We start from the raw sequence: 19,013 nt of genomic DNA, 5'->3' as shown, positions 1-19,013 counted from the left end.
ATAAATTAACATATAAAAACATGCCTGTGCCCTTTAGATAGTTGATATTTGTCTGAGAAGGCAAAAATGAAGCCAAAAAGTAAAAAAGGCCACTGCTGAGAAATTATTTTTATAAAGTGAAGGGATTAAATGAAACACAAAAATTTACCCTACACCTGTGTAGAGGATTAAAAGGAGACAGACAGTTGTTCGGGGAAGAAAAAATAGGTTCAAACCAAAACCTGTGGCCAACCATGAGGCGTGTTAGAGTAGACAAGACCCTAAAGGGATAGTTCACCCAAAAATGAAAATCCTGTCATCATTTACTCACCCTCAAGTTTTTCCAAACCTGTATTAATTTCTTTCTTCTGCTGAACACAAAAGAAGATATTTTAAAGAATGTCTGTAACCAAACAGTTGAAGGGCCCCATCAGGGGCGTAGTTTGTGGGGGGGTTAGGGGGGAGATAACCCCCCCAATATTTAAATCTATGCATTACAACCCCCCCAATATTTATACCATGATCACATGAAAAATATGCTGAATAATTTTTCAACCCCCCCCATGTTCAAACCAAATCTACGCCCTTGGGCCCCATTGACTTCCACAATATTTTTATATGGAAGTCAATGGGGCCCGTATGGTTCGGGTTCGGGACAACTTGAGGGTGAGTAAATGATGTCAGAAACCATGTTTATCAGCTTCGGCTGGTAGACCGAATATTTCCCTCTTCTCTCTCATTCCAAGCTCAAACTGCTGCCCCTTATAATGCATATCAGTGCAGTGGGCTCCGGTGGACAGAGGCACTGCAGTGACCCGTATATTGTTAGGCTATATACTGTGAAGGAATGTGCTTCCTGAGACTGAGTGACCTCTATTTAGCATGCAGAGTACTTGGCAGAAAGGAAATGTTGCTTTGGTTGGTTTAGGGACGTAGAGGGGGAGTTCTCCCCTTTTCAGACTCTCGTCTAGGGCATTAAACATGTTTCAGCTCCTTACTGCCATGCTTGTTGAGATTATTATTATAAGGTCCAAAGAAAACATCAGTGCTACCAAATATCTTGAGGACATAGGTCCCAAAGGCTAGTTTAACATTGTCCTTATGATGCTGAGTATTTGTGCTTATCGCTCGGATATATTCTCTTAATCACATATTTATCATAATTTATCAATTTTTATTATTTTAAAACATTTTCTTTGGGTTCAGCAAATGAAGTGGAATTCCAAGTAATTTAAGAAGACTTGCTAATGGAAAACATACCGTAAAATTAGTTAATGGATTTGGCTGATGGAAAACACAATATGCTTAGGCTTAGGTTATATACAGTACCTCATCTCATTTATTCTCTCGACTCTCCTTTCCTTAAAGTATTAAAAATGCTCATCTGGTGATGATTATTAGCATAATTTGTAATTACAATGGGTGAAATACAGAACTTAGGAATGGTGATTTTTGATGACTGCGATTTTAATTAATTTAATCCTCTATGCACTAAACAATTGGTCATCATTACAAGAGCAACAAAAAAAAACACACACTTTCAGGCCAAAATCCACAAATTGCACAGGGCATAATTGAACAGACTGTTGTTTTTTCTGGAACATAACAGTACATTTTAAAATTAGGTACAAAAACGTGCACGAGGACGACGTCACCACTGTTGTCTCTAAGAAAATGCAGACAAGTTTGTGTGCATGAAACCATACAGGCGTTGAGTGTCTGCCGCGATAAAGAGCAGACACGCAGTGCTGAATAGACTCCACTGTATCGAGCTCCTGTTTCTGTGATGCATCAGTGACAGGCCACAGTGTAACACTCAGAATCCTGAAGGATTGTGTACAACGCAGAGACAACCTGCACAGGGTCGTCCTGACAGATGCGCTGTGGCCATGCCAAGCTGTGTTTATCTTTAGGCCGTTTAGTTTGTTATTCCATTATGTAATGCTATGACTGGCAAATATGAAAATGACCTCTTGCGGAGCACTGCGGTTTCTGTTAACATGTTAAATATAATGTTTTTAGGGTGTGTGAATGGAATACTGCTATTACAGATCCCGACACAAGCTGTGGGAAATGGGAATGGTGCGGTACCGTGTTACACACCGAACCCAGAGGAGAATACATTTCAAACGTCTGGTAACATGCGGCGCTAAGGAAAACTCATTTGTCTTGATCTATAGGACAGCTTTGACGATGAGCTGCTCGAGTTAGAATTTCAGACAAGACTTTATTTTTAAGACAAATTGAGCCGTTTACAGATACTAAAAATTACATTTAAGTAAGTTAAGTTAAGAAAAGATGAAGCAAAAACACAATGTCCATCAACTAATAAACCAGAACAGCGTTTATTTCTTTGTTTAAACAAATGATGCAAATATTCCTACAAGGAGAATTGCTTTGAATCGTTCAAAGCTGAACCATAACGAACGAACACATAACTAAGCAAACACAGAATGTGAAGTCATCTAACTTCAGTTCCTTCCAAGTTCAGTTGGTAGATGTGTTCACTTGATTGAAGAGTTTATCTTTGATAACCTGGGACATCAAACCATGAATTGCTTCAATGGTCGTTTTGCAGCTGAGGGGCAAAGAAAATGTTGTTATAGTGTTAAAATGCATAATAAAATTAGGTATTAGGTCATTAAAAAAGTATTAGGTCACTAGTGGCACTATAGTACAAGTAAAAAAAAAAGGGGACTTTTTACACAAACAAGAGACTCATGTTTGTTACCCATGATCTCATACAAAATATTAATGTGAAATCAAGATTCAAAAGGATTTCAAAAGGAAGGATTTTCAAAACTAATGTTATTTTTAAACCATTTTAAATTAATTGTAGAACTCAAAGTATTTAATTCATTTTTTTACAACTGATTTTTGTATTTATACAAATGTCTGAGACCACATTCAAATTCTGTACTTTAATTGAGAAAATTAAAAAGATAAAAAAAATTACCTAGAATGAATCTTTTTTCAGGATTATATCGAAATGTTTTAAAAAAATTTAAATTTTAAAATGTCTCTATAAAGCATTTGAATTATCAGTGTGTCACATTTGAAAATAAATAAACTTGCCTTGCCCAATTCATTTCACATTTACATGAATCATTTAGCATTTAAATGAGGAGAGTAATAGAAGCAATCAAGCCAAAATATGCTGTGACTAGTCCCAGTTAGTCTAGCACAGCACACGTAGGGAGTTTTTTCCCAATTATTTATCATAACTGACACTTTATATAAAAAGGGAAGCACTTAATATTGAATCAATAGAGATTGTATTACCTGTCACGTGTTGCCTTTGCTAGTTTGTCCTCAGATTTCCTATCATGTGTGTCTAAGCCCAGCATGAAACTGCCTCGTCCCAGCTGGGCTTCAGCCTGCTCGAGCTTCTCCGACAAGTCAAAAACCTGTCCAGTGGTGTACTCTGCATTCTGAAGGAACAAGAGCCATTAACATCACCATTTCGCTTGCTCTAGATTCTAACCTAGAGTCTAGGTTAATGCACGATTTCTCAACAATACTTAAACATTCACAACATGCCTTTTCACTGATGGTCAATTCAAAAGGTTTTTGAATTGTTTACTGAAGCCCCTTGAATGAGGTCTCAAAAGTTTGCTGAAGGTGAGGTTGTACACTGCCCAGACGAGGGTTCACAATAAAGACAGACTCAGTGACTTAAGGTCTTGGTCTGTGGTGACAACGTAATCACTGACAACACTTATTCTTTGACGTAGCAAGACGCTCTTGACAAGTACTCAATTTATCTCTAACGCAGCGCTCTGAGGCTGTTGTTTAAATAGTCTACAGCTCATTGAAAGTGTTAAACAAGGTTCATGACAGAATGTCGTAGTCAACTATGACAGGCTTTCAAAACATAGGTAAGGAAACAAAAGCAGCATCTACAAATATTAATCATGTGCACAGGTTGTCAACAAACCCCTGTCATATCATCAATCTCATCCACATAAAAAGACTTGTACCCTCTAGAACAAAACATCCTGGATGATAAGATAATAATTGTGTAAATAGTTTAACATAGACGGGAGACGGAATTTTTTTTCCGTTTTTAGTACATCGTTGTCGTGTAAATGTACCCTTAGTTGCATATAATTATGCATAATTTACTACAGTATGTACATGTAACATGTAAAAAGGACACTGTAAAATAAAGTGTTAACTTAATCATTTTACACCAATAAAAGAGAGCGCTTACTGTCAGCAGACTGGAGGAGCTCAAAGTGTTGACCCAATACTTATTCCACAGCAGCTCTAGGAGTTTGCGATCCAGGGAAGACTTAAAATAAGCCACTTCTAAAGCATAATACCTAAAAGCAGAAGACAGTTTATTGTGAAGTTCCTGTACAGCAAATTGAAATAATATACAACAATTTCCAAGTACAATAAAAGCACAGAAAAGCTTACTGTTTGCAGTGCACTCCAAAATCCTCAATCTTGTTAAGAGGTATAGTCTGGTATTCAGATGGACCCTCATCTGGAGGCTTGTAACCCTACCGTTAACATTTAAATATGTGGTGATGTAACTCATATAAATGAATAGACACATAAATATGAAAAACTACACGGTTACAACAAATAATTTACTGATTACCTTCGGATATGTCCTGAAAGCTCCAAGATTGACCTTCCCTGCGGATATAGTCCTTGTGGGATCAATCTGAGAAGGATGAAAAATTACAAGGACTGTAATTAGCAAAACAGTTCAGTCAAATATAACAAATAAAAACACTGAGCTGCCAGTTTAGCAAGTGAAAGTTATGAGCGCCCAGCTTGCTATTTGCCCTCGGCACAAAATAAGCAATGGCAATGAAGGGTAAACTGTATAATGTATTCAGTTACAAAGCCAACAGCAATTAATCAGACACCACTACAAATGTCACCAAACTCTTTCGTATTTCGGAGGTCAAATATGGATCACTGATATTGCTGAATTTAAATTGATACTTCGTAGATGAGCTATTTTTCCCCCTCTGTCTTTAGAGATTGATGGTATAATGGTTCAGAGAAGACTTTGCAAAATCAGCCCTAATGCAAAATAAGCAACAAGTTGAACATTTCCAACAGCACTTACCACTACTGCGACAAAGGGCTCTTGAAACTGCTGGTTAAGCATCTGAGTGCTGACATCTATGCCTGAGAGCCAGCAGCCGTATCCAGGATGACTGTGGTACCATCCAATGGCATTCTCCAACCGCCCCACCTAAATGAATCCATAGACGAGCCTCAGAATTAATAACATTTCATCATATGCTGGCCATGACATTCATGGGGAGTTGACACATAATATGTCTATGAATGTAAAGATTTGTATTCTTTTTAAATCCCTATTTTGCCTTCATGAATTCATTTTAAATGGTCTTGTTATTTAATAAATACATTTTTAAAAGTGCAAATATTCCACGTAGTCTCTGAATGAATAAAAACCGAATGCATACAAATTATAAAAGAATAAATAAAATATTTTTGACAATTATATCACACCACAGAAAATCTCATGATTCAATATACACAATGCACGCATATTTAAGTTCCTCTGACGGGATCCTTTGTTTTAGACATCTTTTTGACATTTTTAAAAGGGCAAATAGTCCATGTAACCTCTCAAATAATTAGTAAAATAATATGTTTAGAGGAGCATATTTCGCTCAGAAATTGAAAACAGATTAAGCATACAAAATGTATCTTTAAAGCAGTGGATATTATCATATTTGGAAACAAAATATGGGCTTATTCTTATTAGCTATTTGTGTAATATGAATTTTAGAGAATCTGTTTGGTTCAGTGTACCTGTTTAGCATTCTCTATATAAGCAGCCATGTATTCATAGGCTGCAGCCTGAGCATTGACTCGAGTTTCAGTGCCTTCCACGGGTAGAGCAAAACTGTCCATGATGATCATGGTCTCTCCATCCACCTTCCCCAGCATGAGTCCCATCACCTCCAGGTTTCCTCCAGAACGGGCATGCATCACCATCTTCAACAGTGCCAAAGCTGATATCTTGCAGTATTTAAAATAATGATGGCTGTAAAAAAGATGAACGCAGTATGGAAACCTGCGTTATTAATCTTTCGAAAAATGTTTTGAGGAGGACATTCTTATGGTGTGGTATACTCACTCTTTAGTCCATGGTTTGGCCGCCAGAATCTCTTGTTGTTGTTTTTTATCATACTTATATATTTCATCAATACTCTGAACTTCCTGCATGCTGTTTGACAGCTCCCATGTTTTCATTGCTATGCTACTGCCAGCCATAGCTCGTAATCGGGTTTTATGTCAAGATGAACTATAACGAAGTATGTTAAACACCACTAGCAAATTAGGATATTTAAAGTACTAGATAATAGATCAAGTGTTTAGTTTATCTAAATATTTAAACGCAGCATTTAGAGATCATTAACAAACCTTCTGCTGTATCCCTTTACAAAAAACAACTCTCAAACCTGAGTGAAGCTAGCTAGCATACGCGTAACTAAGGAATTATGGTGGTGTCAAAATAAAAGTCTCAACCTAACGCGACTGTTTAGTGAAGACAGCTAGCATACGCCTTAAAAAAGTTTTATATTGGTATCAAAATAAAAGTCTCAACGTAACGCGACTTTTTATTGTTGCTAAGTCTATCTATCTATCTATCTATCTATCTATCTATCTATCTATCTATCTATCTATCTATCTATCTATCTATCTATCTATCTATCTATCATGCAGGATAGACTACTAATTATTAATTATGGGGCAAATAAAATGTGCATTTTTACAGTAAAATGATTGGAATCAGTACTATATTACAGCTTATCAAAATTTAAATAGCATTTTTGACTTTTTAATTTTAGGTTCCTGTAAAGATGGCTTATAAAAGTAAATAAAGATTTTTAGATGGCTTCCATAAAAAAGGTCAGTATAATAAAAATGCATTTACATTCATTTTATAGTCAGATAAAAACTGATATTATTTCAATGTATTGAAACTTTCTATCATTTGTCATCTGAAATCACATTCTTAAAGAGAGAGAGAGAGAGAGAGAGAGAGAGAGAGAGACTCACAGGGCGAAAACTACATTTCCCAAGATGCATTGCGCAGATTTCCAGTTCAAAGGTTACCAGTACAAGGAAGTAAAGAAAAGTTCTCTGCTAATCTGCTTACAAACTATTTGGTTTAGCAGATCAAAAGCCAAGTTGCTCGCCACACACATAATAGCACATTAAAGCAAGATTATGACGCGGTTTGTTTAGAGGCTGTGTTGTCTCAGACTCATGGTCACTCATGCTCTGCTCTGCCGGGTCCTTTCATTGACAGTAGCTGATGTGCTGATATATATTTGTACATCTTCGATAAAACGACTTTATGATTGTGTTTCAATCTGAAGTTTGCAAAGAGGTAAGGATATTTTTTATTCAATTCATACTATTAAAACGATTGTAAAAAATGTCCAACTTTTCGCTTGTCTTCCTTTCCTTTTTCCAAATCAGTGCCACAGGTCTGACAGCAAACAAAATGAAGATGATGACATTCTTCATTGTGGGACTCATTGTCCATGTAGTCTTCTTTTTCTCAATATTTGACATCTACTTCACGTCCCCTCTTGTCCATGGAATGACACCACAACGTGTCCCTCTGGCCCCTCCGGCCAAGCGCTTGGTGCTCTTTGTGGCAGATGGTCTGAGAGCCGACAGTCTCTTTAAGCCAGACAACAATGGGACAGGCAGGGCTCCTTACCTAAGGTGATGAACATGGGTTAATCTTTGTCCTGTTTAGCAATGTGGTCCAGAATAGTTCAGTCGCTTTTTTTAATGATTTCATGCTTATTCGTAAAAAAATTCACCATCCTTCATTATTGCATATAGAAAGATTCAGAAAATATTACTTATATCTGCTGTATATATATGTTAGTGAAAATATAAATCTCATTCAACAGCTGTATTACAATAAATACAGTTTATACCTCTTAAATATAATGTTTTATGTGTTTATTGTGTTCTTTATGGTGTATGAATAGATTTAACTTGTGCTTCCTATTGTTCCCTGTCATAAGGACTGTGATTGAAGAGCGCGGTACATGGGGAGTGTCACACACTCGAGTCCCTACAGAATCACGGCCAGGTCACGTAGCTCTAATAGCCGGCTTTTATGAGGACGTTAGTGCTGTTGCCAAGGGTAAGCAGTCATACATGTGTTTATGTATAACATGCATGTGTGTAAACTTAATAATGTGTCTCACATCTCTGTGCTTACAGGCTGGAAGGAGAATCCAGTGGAGTTTGATTCTGTTTTTAATGAGAGCAGACATACCTGGTGTTGGGGCAGCCCTGACATATTACCAATGTTTGCTAAAGGTATATCCACACACCTGTGAGTAGATATATGGGAGTTTAATGACCTTGTTTGGTAGCTTTACTGGCATGTGTGTTTTGTAGGAGCCACTGGAGACCATGTGTACACTCACACTTACCCTCCAGAGCGGGAGGATTTCGCCTCCACTGATGCTTCCAGACTTGATACATGGGTATTTGATGAAGTGAAGGTAGGATACTTCATGTGCTTTTATGCAGTTGCTTGAAACTAAACTTGAAGAAGCCCCGCACAATTCTTATTTCAAATCTTTTATACTTATTAGAGCATTGCCCAGCATTTAAGAATCTGCTGTTCGGAAAATCATAAACAGTTGTTTAAACATGCTTTATCTAAACTATTTTAAATAAAATGTATAAATCTTATTTAAATCTTGAATAATTATTATGCATGCATTTTCTATGACTTTATAGTAATCATAATAATATATCCATATATATATATATATACACACACATTGTTATTTTAGTTTTTAATTTGTTTCATTAATATTTTGAATTATCTTTTATTTTTATATTTGTAGTTTTCATGTTTAGTTTAATGTTTAGTAGTTTCGTTATGTGCTTTTGTCATTATTCGTTTAAAAAAAATATTGCTATTTAGGTTTAATTTATTTTTATTTCAGTTTTAGTTTTTATTTATTTCCAGTTAGTAATTTTAGTTCTTCAACTTAAACTTATTTCAGTTTATTGGCAAGACAACATTTCTTATTTAATTATTTTATCTAATTTAATTATTTAATATCTAATTAAATGTTTATATTTTATTTAATTTCAGCTTTAGTTTTAGTTAATAACCCTGATATACATACACACAAACATATTGGATATATATATATACAAAAATGTTGATTATTCATTATTCGATGTTCAGTCCTTGAATTTGATTGGCTGAGCATACTACTGTTCAAAAGTTTGGTGCTGCATTTATTTGATATAAATACAGTAGTAAAAACAGTCAAACTGTGAAATATTATTACAATTAATTTTTTCTATTTTAATATATTAAAAAAAATTAATTTATTCCAGTCATGGCAAAGCTTCATATATATATATATATATATATATATATATATATATATATATATATATATATATATATAACGTTATATAATAATACAATAAGACCCTGAAAACTTGATTGTTAATTATCTTATTTGTTTCCTTTTTTGTTAAGGATTTTCTCAATGTTGCCAAAAGCAATGAAACTCTGCTGAATAAGTTACATGAAGAACAGAATGTGTTTTTCCTTCATCTTTTGGGGTTAGACACCAATGGCCATGCTCACCGGCCCATGTCAAAGTAAGAAAAATTCATTTCACCACATAAAATATTGCAATGTGACTGCAGTGCGTTTTTATTTTATTATCTTATGTAAAGCCACTTTCAAACCATGTTTGTTGTAAAAAGTGCAAGACAAACTGTATTGTAGTTTAATGTGTTGAGATACCTTAAACTGTAATTTACAAGTTGCCTATACAGTATATGAAAATGCATATAATCAAATCACCTGGACATCAGCTTTACCATTAGGTGGAGCTACTACCATTGTTAAAGCCTCACATGTACTATTTTCTTTGGGATTTCTGTGCTTAAAGGGAATATCTAGAGAACATTGGCCTGGTTGATGCTGGTGTCGCTGAAATTGTCACTGTGATGGACGACTTTTATGGGCATGATGGAAAAACCGCTTATGTTTTTACGTCTGACCATGGCATGACAAATTGGGGTAAAACATCTCTCTGACCTAGTCTTTGTAACTTTAAAGTGTGTTTAACAGTTAAAATCTGTGACAGGAAACTTTATTAGAAAAGATTAATAACTTACTTTTATCCCTATGATCAAAGTCATATTTTTAAGATTGAAATAACATCAATGCTATTTTATATTTTTGCCTGATTTATATTAAGTTCAAGTCAGATTTTTGGGTAAAACACTATAGTATCTGAGTATGTGTTTTATAGGATCTCACGGTGCGGGACACCCATCAGAGACGCTGACCCCACTGGTTGCATGGGGCGCTGGGGTTCAGACAGCACAACGGGAGCCAGGCTCTCACAAATATGATGATAATTATTTAAAAGGTTTGTTTAATGGCCCTTGATTGTCTAACACCCCCTCCGTCTCCATCCTCTTCTAAGCCAATTAGTTTTCAGACATCATTTAATAGAGATTCAGGCATCATTAAACAGCAGAATTGATTTTGTCAATATTTCTTCTAACCCTTCTTTTGTTTCAGAATGGGGGCTGGAAACATACAAGAGAGTGGATGTCAATCAAGTGAGTTTTTCTGTCTCATTTACTTTTTAAATGTCTATAAATGTTTGAAACATTGCTAATCTGATCTTTTTATGGTTTTCTAGGCTGATATTGCTCCACTAATGTCATCTCTTATAGGAGTTCCCTTTCCTCTGAACTCAGTGGTGAGCATGATTTCAGAGCTTTCAGATCTCCAGTATAAATCATAAAGCAGTGGTTTTGTTATCTTCTGAAGCATTTGTTGCTTTATAGGGTGTCTTACCACTGAATTACCTGAATAACAGCCAGCACTTTAAGGCTGAGAGCATGTATGCAAATGCTATTCAGATCTTGGAGCAGTTCAGGGTAAAGTACAGGACATTTTGATTTATTCTTCCCTTTTTTATTTGAAATAACCAGCTATCTTGTGTTTATCTAATCAGGTGAAAATGGCACAGAAGAAAAAAACAACACTATCCTTTCTCTTTACACCCTACCAGTGAGTAAAAGGCAATGCTTAAGGAGACATATAATTAGAAAAACTGGATTATTTTTGCTTTTTCTATAAATAAAAAGGCTTGATTTGAAAGGCTTGATTTATCATACTCAAAAATAGGTAATTCAGTAATTGTCATGGTATTAATGTCAAAATCATGAGGACATTTATATGATTGTCATTTCTGATAAACGACAACATGAACTATATTATTAGTTTTCACATGTGAACTGGCTAGCCAATCATAACAGAAGTAATTTACATAAAATTCAATTAAAAAACCTTAAAGGTACAGTAGGATGGGAAAATAGCCATGTTAAATTTAAACCTTCACGGATGTTACGACTGGACAAAAACGATGTTCAGTCCTCGAATTTGATTGGCTGAGCAGTTTTCTGGTATACAGCCGGCAAGGTCAGATCAATTTGTGAGATTCTCCTTTTTGCTTCTAGGTCTCTCACTGACTCTAAACAAATGGATTTTGTGCGTCAGACAAGAGATTTGATCCAGAGAGGCCAGTTTAATGAAGCAGTAAGTGTTGATTGGTTGTCGTCATGTCCAAACTTCATTTTGCTATATATCTTTCTCTCCGTTTTTTCCTCTAGATCCGTTATTGTGAAGATCTCATAGCCCAGGCCATGGAAGGCTTGTCATATTATCATACATATGATCGGCTCTTCCTGGGCTGCAGTGTGGTTCTGGGTTTTATTGGTTGGACCTCTTATGTGGTTTTGTTCATCCTGAAGACCCATGCTAGCCTACGCAAACCACCATCTAACACTCATAGGGTAAGCAAGAGTTGTTATATTTTAACATGCAGATCATTATCATTGTTCTAATATGAAGGTTAGTGGTTTATTGGTATAACATAGTGTCTTCAAAAGTATAAGGTGAGTCACATCCTGTTTGTTTTTTGTGGTGTTCTAGGTAACAGAAATAAATCTAGGCCAAGGATTTCTCTGTTTAGGTCTTCTTGTGGCTCTGTTCTTGTTGGTTCAGTCGAGTCCTTGGACCTACTACATCTACTGCTTGCTCCCTGTGCCCGTGTGGTACTCCGTCATGAGGGAGTAAGTTACTTATCCCTGCTTTGTTAGAACTCATCATATTAGTGGTTCTTAACTGGTTTTGCTTCAGGACCCAAATTATTATTACCAGCATTAAAACTATGGCAAATAATTGTTAGGCCAATAATTATAAATAAATGTTATGATAAGTGAGACACATTTTATGTAAATAAATTAAAAATAAATCACTAAAAACTTGAATAAAAAATGTATAAATCATTTAAATTCTACAAGCGTTTCTTTTTTTATTTTAGACATCATACAATATGAAAAATGTTTAATCTGTGAGATTTACTATAGATCACATTTAACAGTGTTGTTAAATTGTTAGCATTTTTAAAGTTTAACTTTAATTGAGCATTAGAGGACAACAAAGGTAATCTAAATGTAACAATAGGAGAAATGGGCATTGATTATTAAATATCTAATACCCCATTATTAAAACTATGGCCAATAATTATTTTCATGTTATGGTTGATAACCAATAAATTACTCATATTAAAAGTCTTTAAGAATTTGTCTAAAGAAATAAAACATAAACCATTAGAATTGATCATTTTAAACAATACAAGTGAATTTAGCCATCACAAAACTATAATATACAGTATGAAAAATGGATATTCTATTAAATAATAATAAGTAAATAATACTTTGACACCTGTATGGTGTGAGAGTGGCATAGGTTAGTTGTCATAACAAGCCAGAAAGTTTTACATGGTGCGTACTGAAACTCCAACCTCTGGGGAATCACCCGTTTTAAACAAACGTCGAACTGAGGAGAGTCTGCTAGCCAAAAGGGAACGCGACAGAGCTCGTAATGAAACAAGAATCATAATAAATGTAAATTAGCTCCCAGACCTAGAGAGTAGTGTGTATCTGCAATCATTTTATTGACTAGTAACAGGTAACAGGCTCCAATATTGTTCATATATATACTGAACAAAATAATAAACGCAAAAGTTTTGTTTTTGCCCCCATTTTTCATGAGCTGAACTCAAAGATCTAAGACGTTTCTATGTACACAAAAGGCCTATTTCTCTCAAATATTGTTAAAAAATCGGTCTAAATCTGTGTTGCTGAGATAATCCATCCACCTCGCAGGTGTGGCATATCAAGATGCTGATTAGACAGCATGATCATTGCACAGGTGTGCCTTAGGCTGGCCACAATAAAAGGTCACTCCACAATAAAAGGTCACTCCATGTCCAATTGGAAAATGGACATGTTTCATAAAAAAATGTGACCTTTTAGAAAATCTGCATTTATTAATCACATTCAAATGTGTAAAATATTATTCCAGGTCTATTTCTTTTCGCTACTGGATTTTTAGAGTTTGTGTGTTTTCTCTCTATCACAGATTTGAAACTCTTTCTGGTCTGATTCGATCGATCCCCTCATTACCACTCAGCAAATGCTTTGGTTATTTTTTGCTGGTTACATTCGGAATAGAGTTACTAGTAAGTGCTTGTTTAACTTTGTGCTAGACATAATGAAGACTGTTATCAGTGTTTTAGCTATTGTAGAGATAGAACTATTTAGCACTCTTGTAAAGTAGAGGTGTTAACTATTACATTTCTCATTTCCCATCTGCTGGTGTTTTTTAGGTCATGAGTTTTTTCTATCGGGCCATGTTAACCTTGGGACTGGTGGTCCTGGCACTGTGGCCTATGGTTTCTGGCCTCTATACAAAAGCAAAGGTAAGGTGACCGTGACCTTAAGGCTTCCTCTGATATGAGGTTTGAAAGGTGTGTTTTTGAGGTCTTGTTTTTGTTCTTTATGCTGCTGTAGTTCAGGTCACTGAGCTGGATGTTTAGCTGTCTCTTTCTGGCCGTGTTTCCACTGTTGCCTGTGGTGGGACGGGAACCCAACGTTAACTATGTGTGAGCACTCTTTGTTCACTTACTGATCCCAGTACTGTCATACACAATCACAATCATCTTTCTTCTTATAAACTGTTAAACACATTTGTACTTCCTTATCGGTGATACTGAATGACATCAGAAAGGTTCATCTTCTAAATTCGATGTGTTGTACTGCAGAATTTGTGCTGGAGTGCTGACCCTCTTCAACTTGTCCTCATACCTCTGTTCATCATGGAGATGCTCTCCTCTGATCCGAAGGGATCGTCAGCTGTTCATCTTCCAGGTCATTTTTGCCTTTCTTTTCATCCTTTTTCACTGTTCAAGGACATTTTCACCATAGAAATTTTGGTGCAGACTTTTGAGGTCAAAATTTTGAGATGAGGGATTCCCTAACTTTGTCATATTAAGGGTGTTTGTTCACACTTGACATGTTTGGTTTGATTAAAACGAGCCCTGGTGCGATTACTCTGTTTGTGCGGTTCATTTGTATAAGTTTGAACGCAGTCATCCGAACCCTTGTGCGCACCAAACAAGCAGACCAAGACCGCTGAAAAGATCGGTCTTAGTCTGCTTCCAAACGAACTCTGTTGCGGTTTGAATAAAATACGAACACATGTAAATGAACCAAAAAAGGGACATGATGTCACAAGATGCGACCCTAAAAAAGGACAGAATGCTTAAGCATACCTGTTTTTTCTCATCATAGGTTGTGTCCGAAATCGCATACCCTCTTGAGTAGGTACTTATTTTGAATATGTTTGTGAAGTTAATTCACAACCGCTAAAAAAGTATGTGCACATGTAGTATGAATGTGAACTGGACATACTATATTCGCCATGTAGTCATCATCATGTGACCTACCATTGTCAGTTGCGTCGCTTCACTGCCATTCATAAATCCTCTCCTGTGATCATCGTACACTTCAGAATTTCGCCGGAAGAAGTAGGTCATCCGGGTACTTTTTGCTTACTCTTTAATGAGTGCTGTGAATTCGGACATGCTTCTTTTGTCACATACTGTTTTTATTTTACTATATAGTAGGGACGTATGCGATTTCAGATGCAGCCTTAGTCGCGATGTTGCTCATCACAGTTCGGTACAGGCATCAGAACCGCTTCTCCTCGCAGCAGATCTTCATTTGTGTGCGTGACAGAAGGATTCCTGCCACTGTTTTGACTTCTTTACACATTTTATAAGCTCTTTACGAGTTCTCAGCTTGTCAAAATACCATCAAGGCTACGCTAGGGCTGGGCGATGTATCGCATGACATTGTTATGCGCATCTTGTCAGTAAAGCCGGTTCCTTGATTAGTAGTAAATCGCCATCACCTGCTTTCAGATGGAGCGGCATTTACTACACAGAGCCGTAGTTCACTGACAAGCTGAGCCATATCACATTAATTATCACGGACGTATCGCCTGCAGTGTACACTGCATTTCCTGTTGCTGATTATCTCTGTGATTAATTTTGTTTGTACCATTTTACTTCCACGATCTCATCGCTTGCTCTTTCATTATCAGTACTAAATATTATAACCATCTAAATCGTATCTGCATGCATTTCCAGATGGTGCAGGTGGTGCTGTGTGCTTACACCCTGACCAGCACCCACTCCAGTCTGCAGGTGAAGCAAGGCCTGCCGCTCTTCAACCAGCTCGTAAGCTGGTTCACACTAGGTTTGTCATCTCCATTCCCATGATGCTCTATTACTGATGTAGACTCAGTGAATTAAAGGGGTACGTTACCCAAAAATGAAAATTCTGTCATCATTTACTCCATTTTCAAACCACTATGACTTTCTTTGTTCTGTGGAACACAAAAGAAAATATTTACAAGAAAGTGTTTTTTTTGTCCATACAATGATTATGTGTAGAAGAAAGGAAGTAATACAGGTTTGGAACAACTTGAAAGGAAATGTGTCAGTAACCCTTGAATAACTATTTATGTTACCCCTGTTAATATGCATAGACAACTATAAATAAATAAGCTGTGATGAGTCTTTAACCAATGAATTACACTTCTTCTTTTCGTCCATCCTGTTTGTACTTCATCCCCTATTCTCTCACACTTTCTTTTTTTAGTTTCCTCATTTTTGATACCATTGTTGAGTTCAACCAGGCTCTTTCAGAGATTGCTAAGTATCCTGATGTCCTTGGTGTGTGTCTACCTTCTTCTGAGCACAGGGTAAAACCCACGGACCTAATGCTATCTTATCAGTAGTTTTTATGTGTCAGCACCAAGTTTAACAGAAGTTCAGCCCATGGTAAATTTAGTCAAATTCTTCTATTGAGGTTGTCTGTCTCAATGGAATTTGAAAGGAAACCACATAGTGCTTGCAGTAAGCAGTTAAGTTGCAAAAGTTTTCAATTCATCAGCTGACTGGTTTGAGACGGTTTCAACTCCAAACAGTATATTCTAATAAATAATTATTTAAATTCATTAAGAATTAAATACACTACCGTTCACAAGGTTGGGGTCGGTAAAAAAAGGGGCGTTAAAAATAAAGTAAAAAAAGTCATTTTAAATTGAAAATCAACATTTTAAATTGAAAGCTCTTATTCTAATAGCTCTTTGGCTTTTGTTCTGTGAAGGTATGAGGCCCTTTTTCCTCCAGTGCTGTCATGGCTCATGTTTGCATGGATCAGCATTGAGCAGGAAGCCATGACCACTCAGGAAAGTTCATATCGAACTGAGGTAACGCTGTCCCTTCCTCTAACAGGGGATTCTTTAGGGGCTTCCCTTGAAAAATAGCCTCAAAAATGTATAGTCTGTTCTCTATAAACTTGTGTAACACATGAGTAGTACAGTTTTGTTTCTCTTTACTTATAGTACCATTTCCTGTTTTCTCAGCTCTCCAGCATTGATTTTGCTGAAAATATTGACATTACCAAAATCAGGCAGCTGAGACTGGATGACATTCGGAGATCTTACTTTTTTGCATCCTTTTGAACTACAGACTATTTGATTTGTGTCTTATGGTTGCTGATATATTTAGTCCTTAACTGTTTAAACAGGTGTTTTTCATAATAACTGCATTCTTCGGCTGCGGTAACATTGCCTCTATCAACAGGTAAGCTGCTTGAAGAACAATAGTGTTATAAAATAGACTTGAATGTAATTATGCCTTGATCTACCCTCACAGTTTTGATCCAGCCTCAGTGTACTGCTTTCTGACCGTCTTCAACCCGTTCATCATGGGCGGCCTGTTAATGTGGAAGGTATTGGCACTTGCTCAACCTGCAGTTTCAAATTGATACTCTTTTTTTTTTTTTTTTATTAGTATGATTTATGCATCTTTTCACTGTTTCATCCTCTTTCAGGTTTTAATTCCATTCATAATTGTGATGTGCACATTCGAAAGCATTCAAGTGTCAACGCAGCTCTCATCGCGAAGGTACGTTGCACTGCAGAATGATTAGTACAGCAGGAAACCAGCAGGTCTTTCTCTGTTTGTGCACATTTGCTGCAGACTGACTACTCCTTATAGCATGAGCTATATTTGGAGACGCTTCCTTGTTCATCAGGACTTTGGAATCAAGTGTATTTTATAAACAAATTAACAATGGAGCCCTGTGGACATGCAAAAAAATGAACACACTTTAAGTATACTAAATTAGTCTGGCTGCAAGTATACTTAGCATATATTTTTTCTCACCAGGGTGCCGTTAAAAGAATAAAATGTATATATCGTTTCGCTAGTTAAGATCCTTATTCCTTGGCTGGGATCATGTAGAGCCCTTTGAAGCTGCATTGAAACTGCAATTTGGACCTTCAAACCGTTGTACCCCATTGAAGTCCACTATATGGAGAAAAATCCTAGAAGGTTTTCCTCAAAAAACGTAATGTTTTTTCGACTGAAGAAAGAAAAACATGAACATCTTCGTGGCCACGTTGTACTACGGTAATTCGTTCCCTTGTTTTAGTTTAATCAAAACGAGGGAACAAATTAGTTCAGCATGGCCACGATTGACTAAAATGAGAGAATGTATTTTTAAGTCGTGACCAAGATATATATTGCATTTGCATTTGCATAAAATTTGCATTTGTTTTCTAGCCTTTTCCTCGTTGTGCTCGTCATCTCAGACTTGATGGCACTGGTAAGCTTAGCATAGAGAATCAATTAAATCTTTTATTATTGCATAAAATACTTCTTTATATTAACCATTTTTATTTTAATATTTCTATTCTTTTTCTCCAGCACTTCTTTTTCTTAGTAAAAGATTATGGAAGCTGGCTTGACATAGGAACTAGGTGGGTTAACAGTATTGTTTTAGCTTCTATCTTGTTAACTATGTAAAACAGAAGCTCACTTTTGGTTTGCGTCTGTCATTGCATGTGTGTAAATGCACAAATATGATAAAATATTTCTTCTGTTTTTCAGTATTAGTCACTATGTCATCGTAATGTCCATGACCATCTTCCTCATGTTGCTGAGTGTCATGACGCACATTTTAACCTCCAAGAGAATCATCATTGGACAGAAACGAAAGATGCACTTTAGGTGATGATGACCTTACACCTGGACCTCCCTCCTAATGTTTACAAGGTTCAAAAAACAGACAAATATCCGACTGCATAGTCATATGACTGATGTTCAGCATTGGGTCTTCCTGTTTCTTTGAATTTCTTAACATCAATATTACTTAAGACATATATGACTCCGCACTGTTTAATCTGTAAGAGGAAGACTCTGTCTGGTATAACTAATAAGAAAAGGGATCTGTTATTAATACATTTATTTAATTTATAGGTGTTTTAGTTATGAAACTTTAGGGGTGGAAACACCTCAAGACAGGCACAGGTTAAAGGGAAAGTACTTGATTATGTACTGTATGATTTATGCCAAAGTTGAGGAATGTTACTGTATTGATATGACAGCTGATTTTAACTGGGATCTAATTCTCAGATGGTATTATGGTAAATGTGTAGTTTTATAATACTGTATTTTTTAATATTTTTGTGTAAATGTGCAAAATTATTTATTTACAATAAACCTTTATATTAAGTGTCA

At 36.0% G+C, this 19,013-nt stretch overlaps 2 protein-coding genes across 2 annotated transcripts; one reads left to right on the top strand and one right to left on the bottom strand.

Annotated features, from left to right (window-relative positions):
* Positions 1-2,296: 2,296 nt before the first annotated feature.
* Positions 2,297-6,468, bottom strand: cops5 (COP9 signalosome subunit 5). The gene is made up of 8 exons (XM_084102377.1): positions 6,113-6,468; positions 5,785-6,019; positions 5,069-5,197; positions 4,589-4,654; positions 4,402-4,487; positions 4,193-4,304; positions 3,262-3,410; positions 2,297-2,557 (listed from the first exon to the last, which is right to left on the bottom strand). Exons 1-8 carry the CDS (start codon positions 6,247-6,249, stop codon positions 2,467-2,469), a joined length of 1,005 nt encoding a protein of 334 aa, XP_083958503.1. The 5' UTR covers positions 6,250-6,468; the 3' UTR covers positions 2,297-2,466.
* A 596-nt stretch (positions 6,469-7,064) lies between these two features.
* Positions 7,065-19,013, top strand: pign (phosphatidylinositol glycan anchor biosynthesis, class N). Its single transcript, XM_084102249.1, has 29 exons — positions 7,065-7,372; positions 7,465-7,716; positions 8,028-8,149; positions 8,230-8,328; positions 8,410-8,516; positions 9,521-9,645; positions 9,942-10,072; positions 10,308-10,427; positions 10,583-10,623; positions 10,707-10,766; positions 10,855-10,947; positions 11,025-11,080; positions 11,530-11,608; positions 11,683-11,865; positions 12,005-12,144; positions 13,499-13,598; positions 13,746-13,838; positions 13,930-14,021; positions 14,181-14,286; positions 15,570-15,678; positions 16,084-16,186; positions 16,594-16,696; positions 16,853-16,939; positions 17,017-17,072; positions 17,145-17,220; positions 17,323-17,396; positions 18,057-18,099; positions 18,201-18,253; positions 18,384-19,013. Exons 2-29 carry the CDS (start codon positions 7,490-7,492, stop codon positions 18,505-18,507), a joined length of 2,802 nt encoding a protein of 933 aa, XP_083958375.1. The 5' UTR covers positions 7,065-7,372; positions 7,465-7,489; the 3' UTR covers positions 18,508-19,013.

Source organism: Abramis brama (genome assembly GCF_963993115.1).
Source record: "Abramis brama genome assembly, chromosome: 24".
NCBI classification, from domain to species: domain Eukaryota; kingdom Metazoa; phylum Chordata; class Actinopteri; order Cypriniformes; family Leuciscidae; genus Abramis; species Abramis brama.
This window is presented reverse-complemented; position numbering and strand designations above follow the sequence as displayed.

Bases quoted from the DNA above. Each gene is read 5' to 3' on its own strand.
- pign (XM_084102249.1), top strand. From the start codon at position 7,490: ATGAAGATGATGACATTCTTCATTGTGGGACTCATTGTCCATGTAGTC. The intron at 12,145-13,498 runs GTAAGTTACTTA...TCTCTATCACAG, and splicing joins TGGTACTCCGTCATGAGGGA to ATTTGAAACTCTTTCTGGTC. The intron at 13,839-13,929 runs GTAAGGTGACCG...ATGCTGCTGTAG, and splicing joins GCCTCTATACAAAAGCAAAG to TTCAGGTCACTGAGCTGGAT.
- cops5 (XM_084102377.1), bottom strand. From the start codon at position 6,249: ATGGCTGGCAGTAGCATAGCAATGAAAACATGGGAGCTGTCAAACAGC. The intron at 5,198-5,784 runs GTACACTGAACC...GGATTCATTTAG, and splicing joins ATATAGAGAATGCTAAACAG to GTGGGGCGGTTGGAGAATGC. The intron at 4,488-4,588 runs GTAATCAGTAAA...TGTTAACGGTAG, and splicing joins CTTTCAGGACATATCCGAAG to GGTTACAAGCCTCCAGATGA.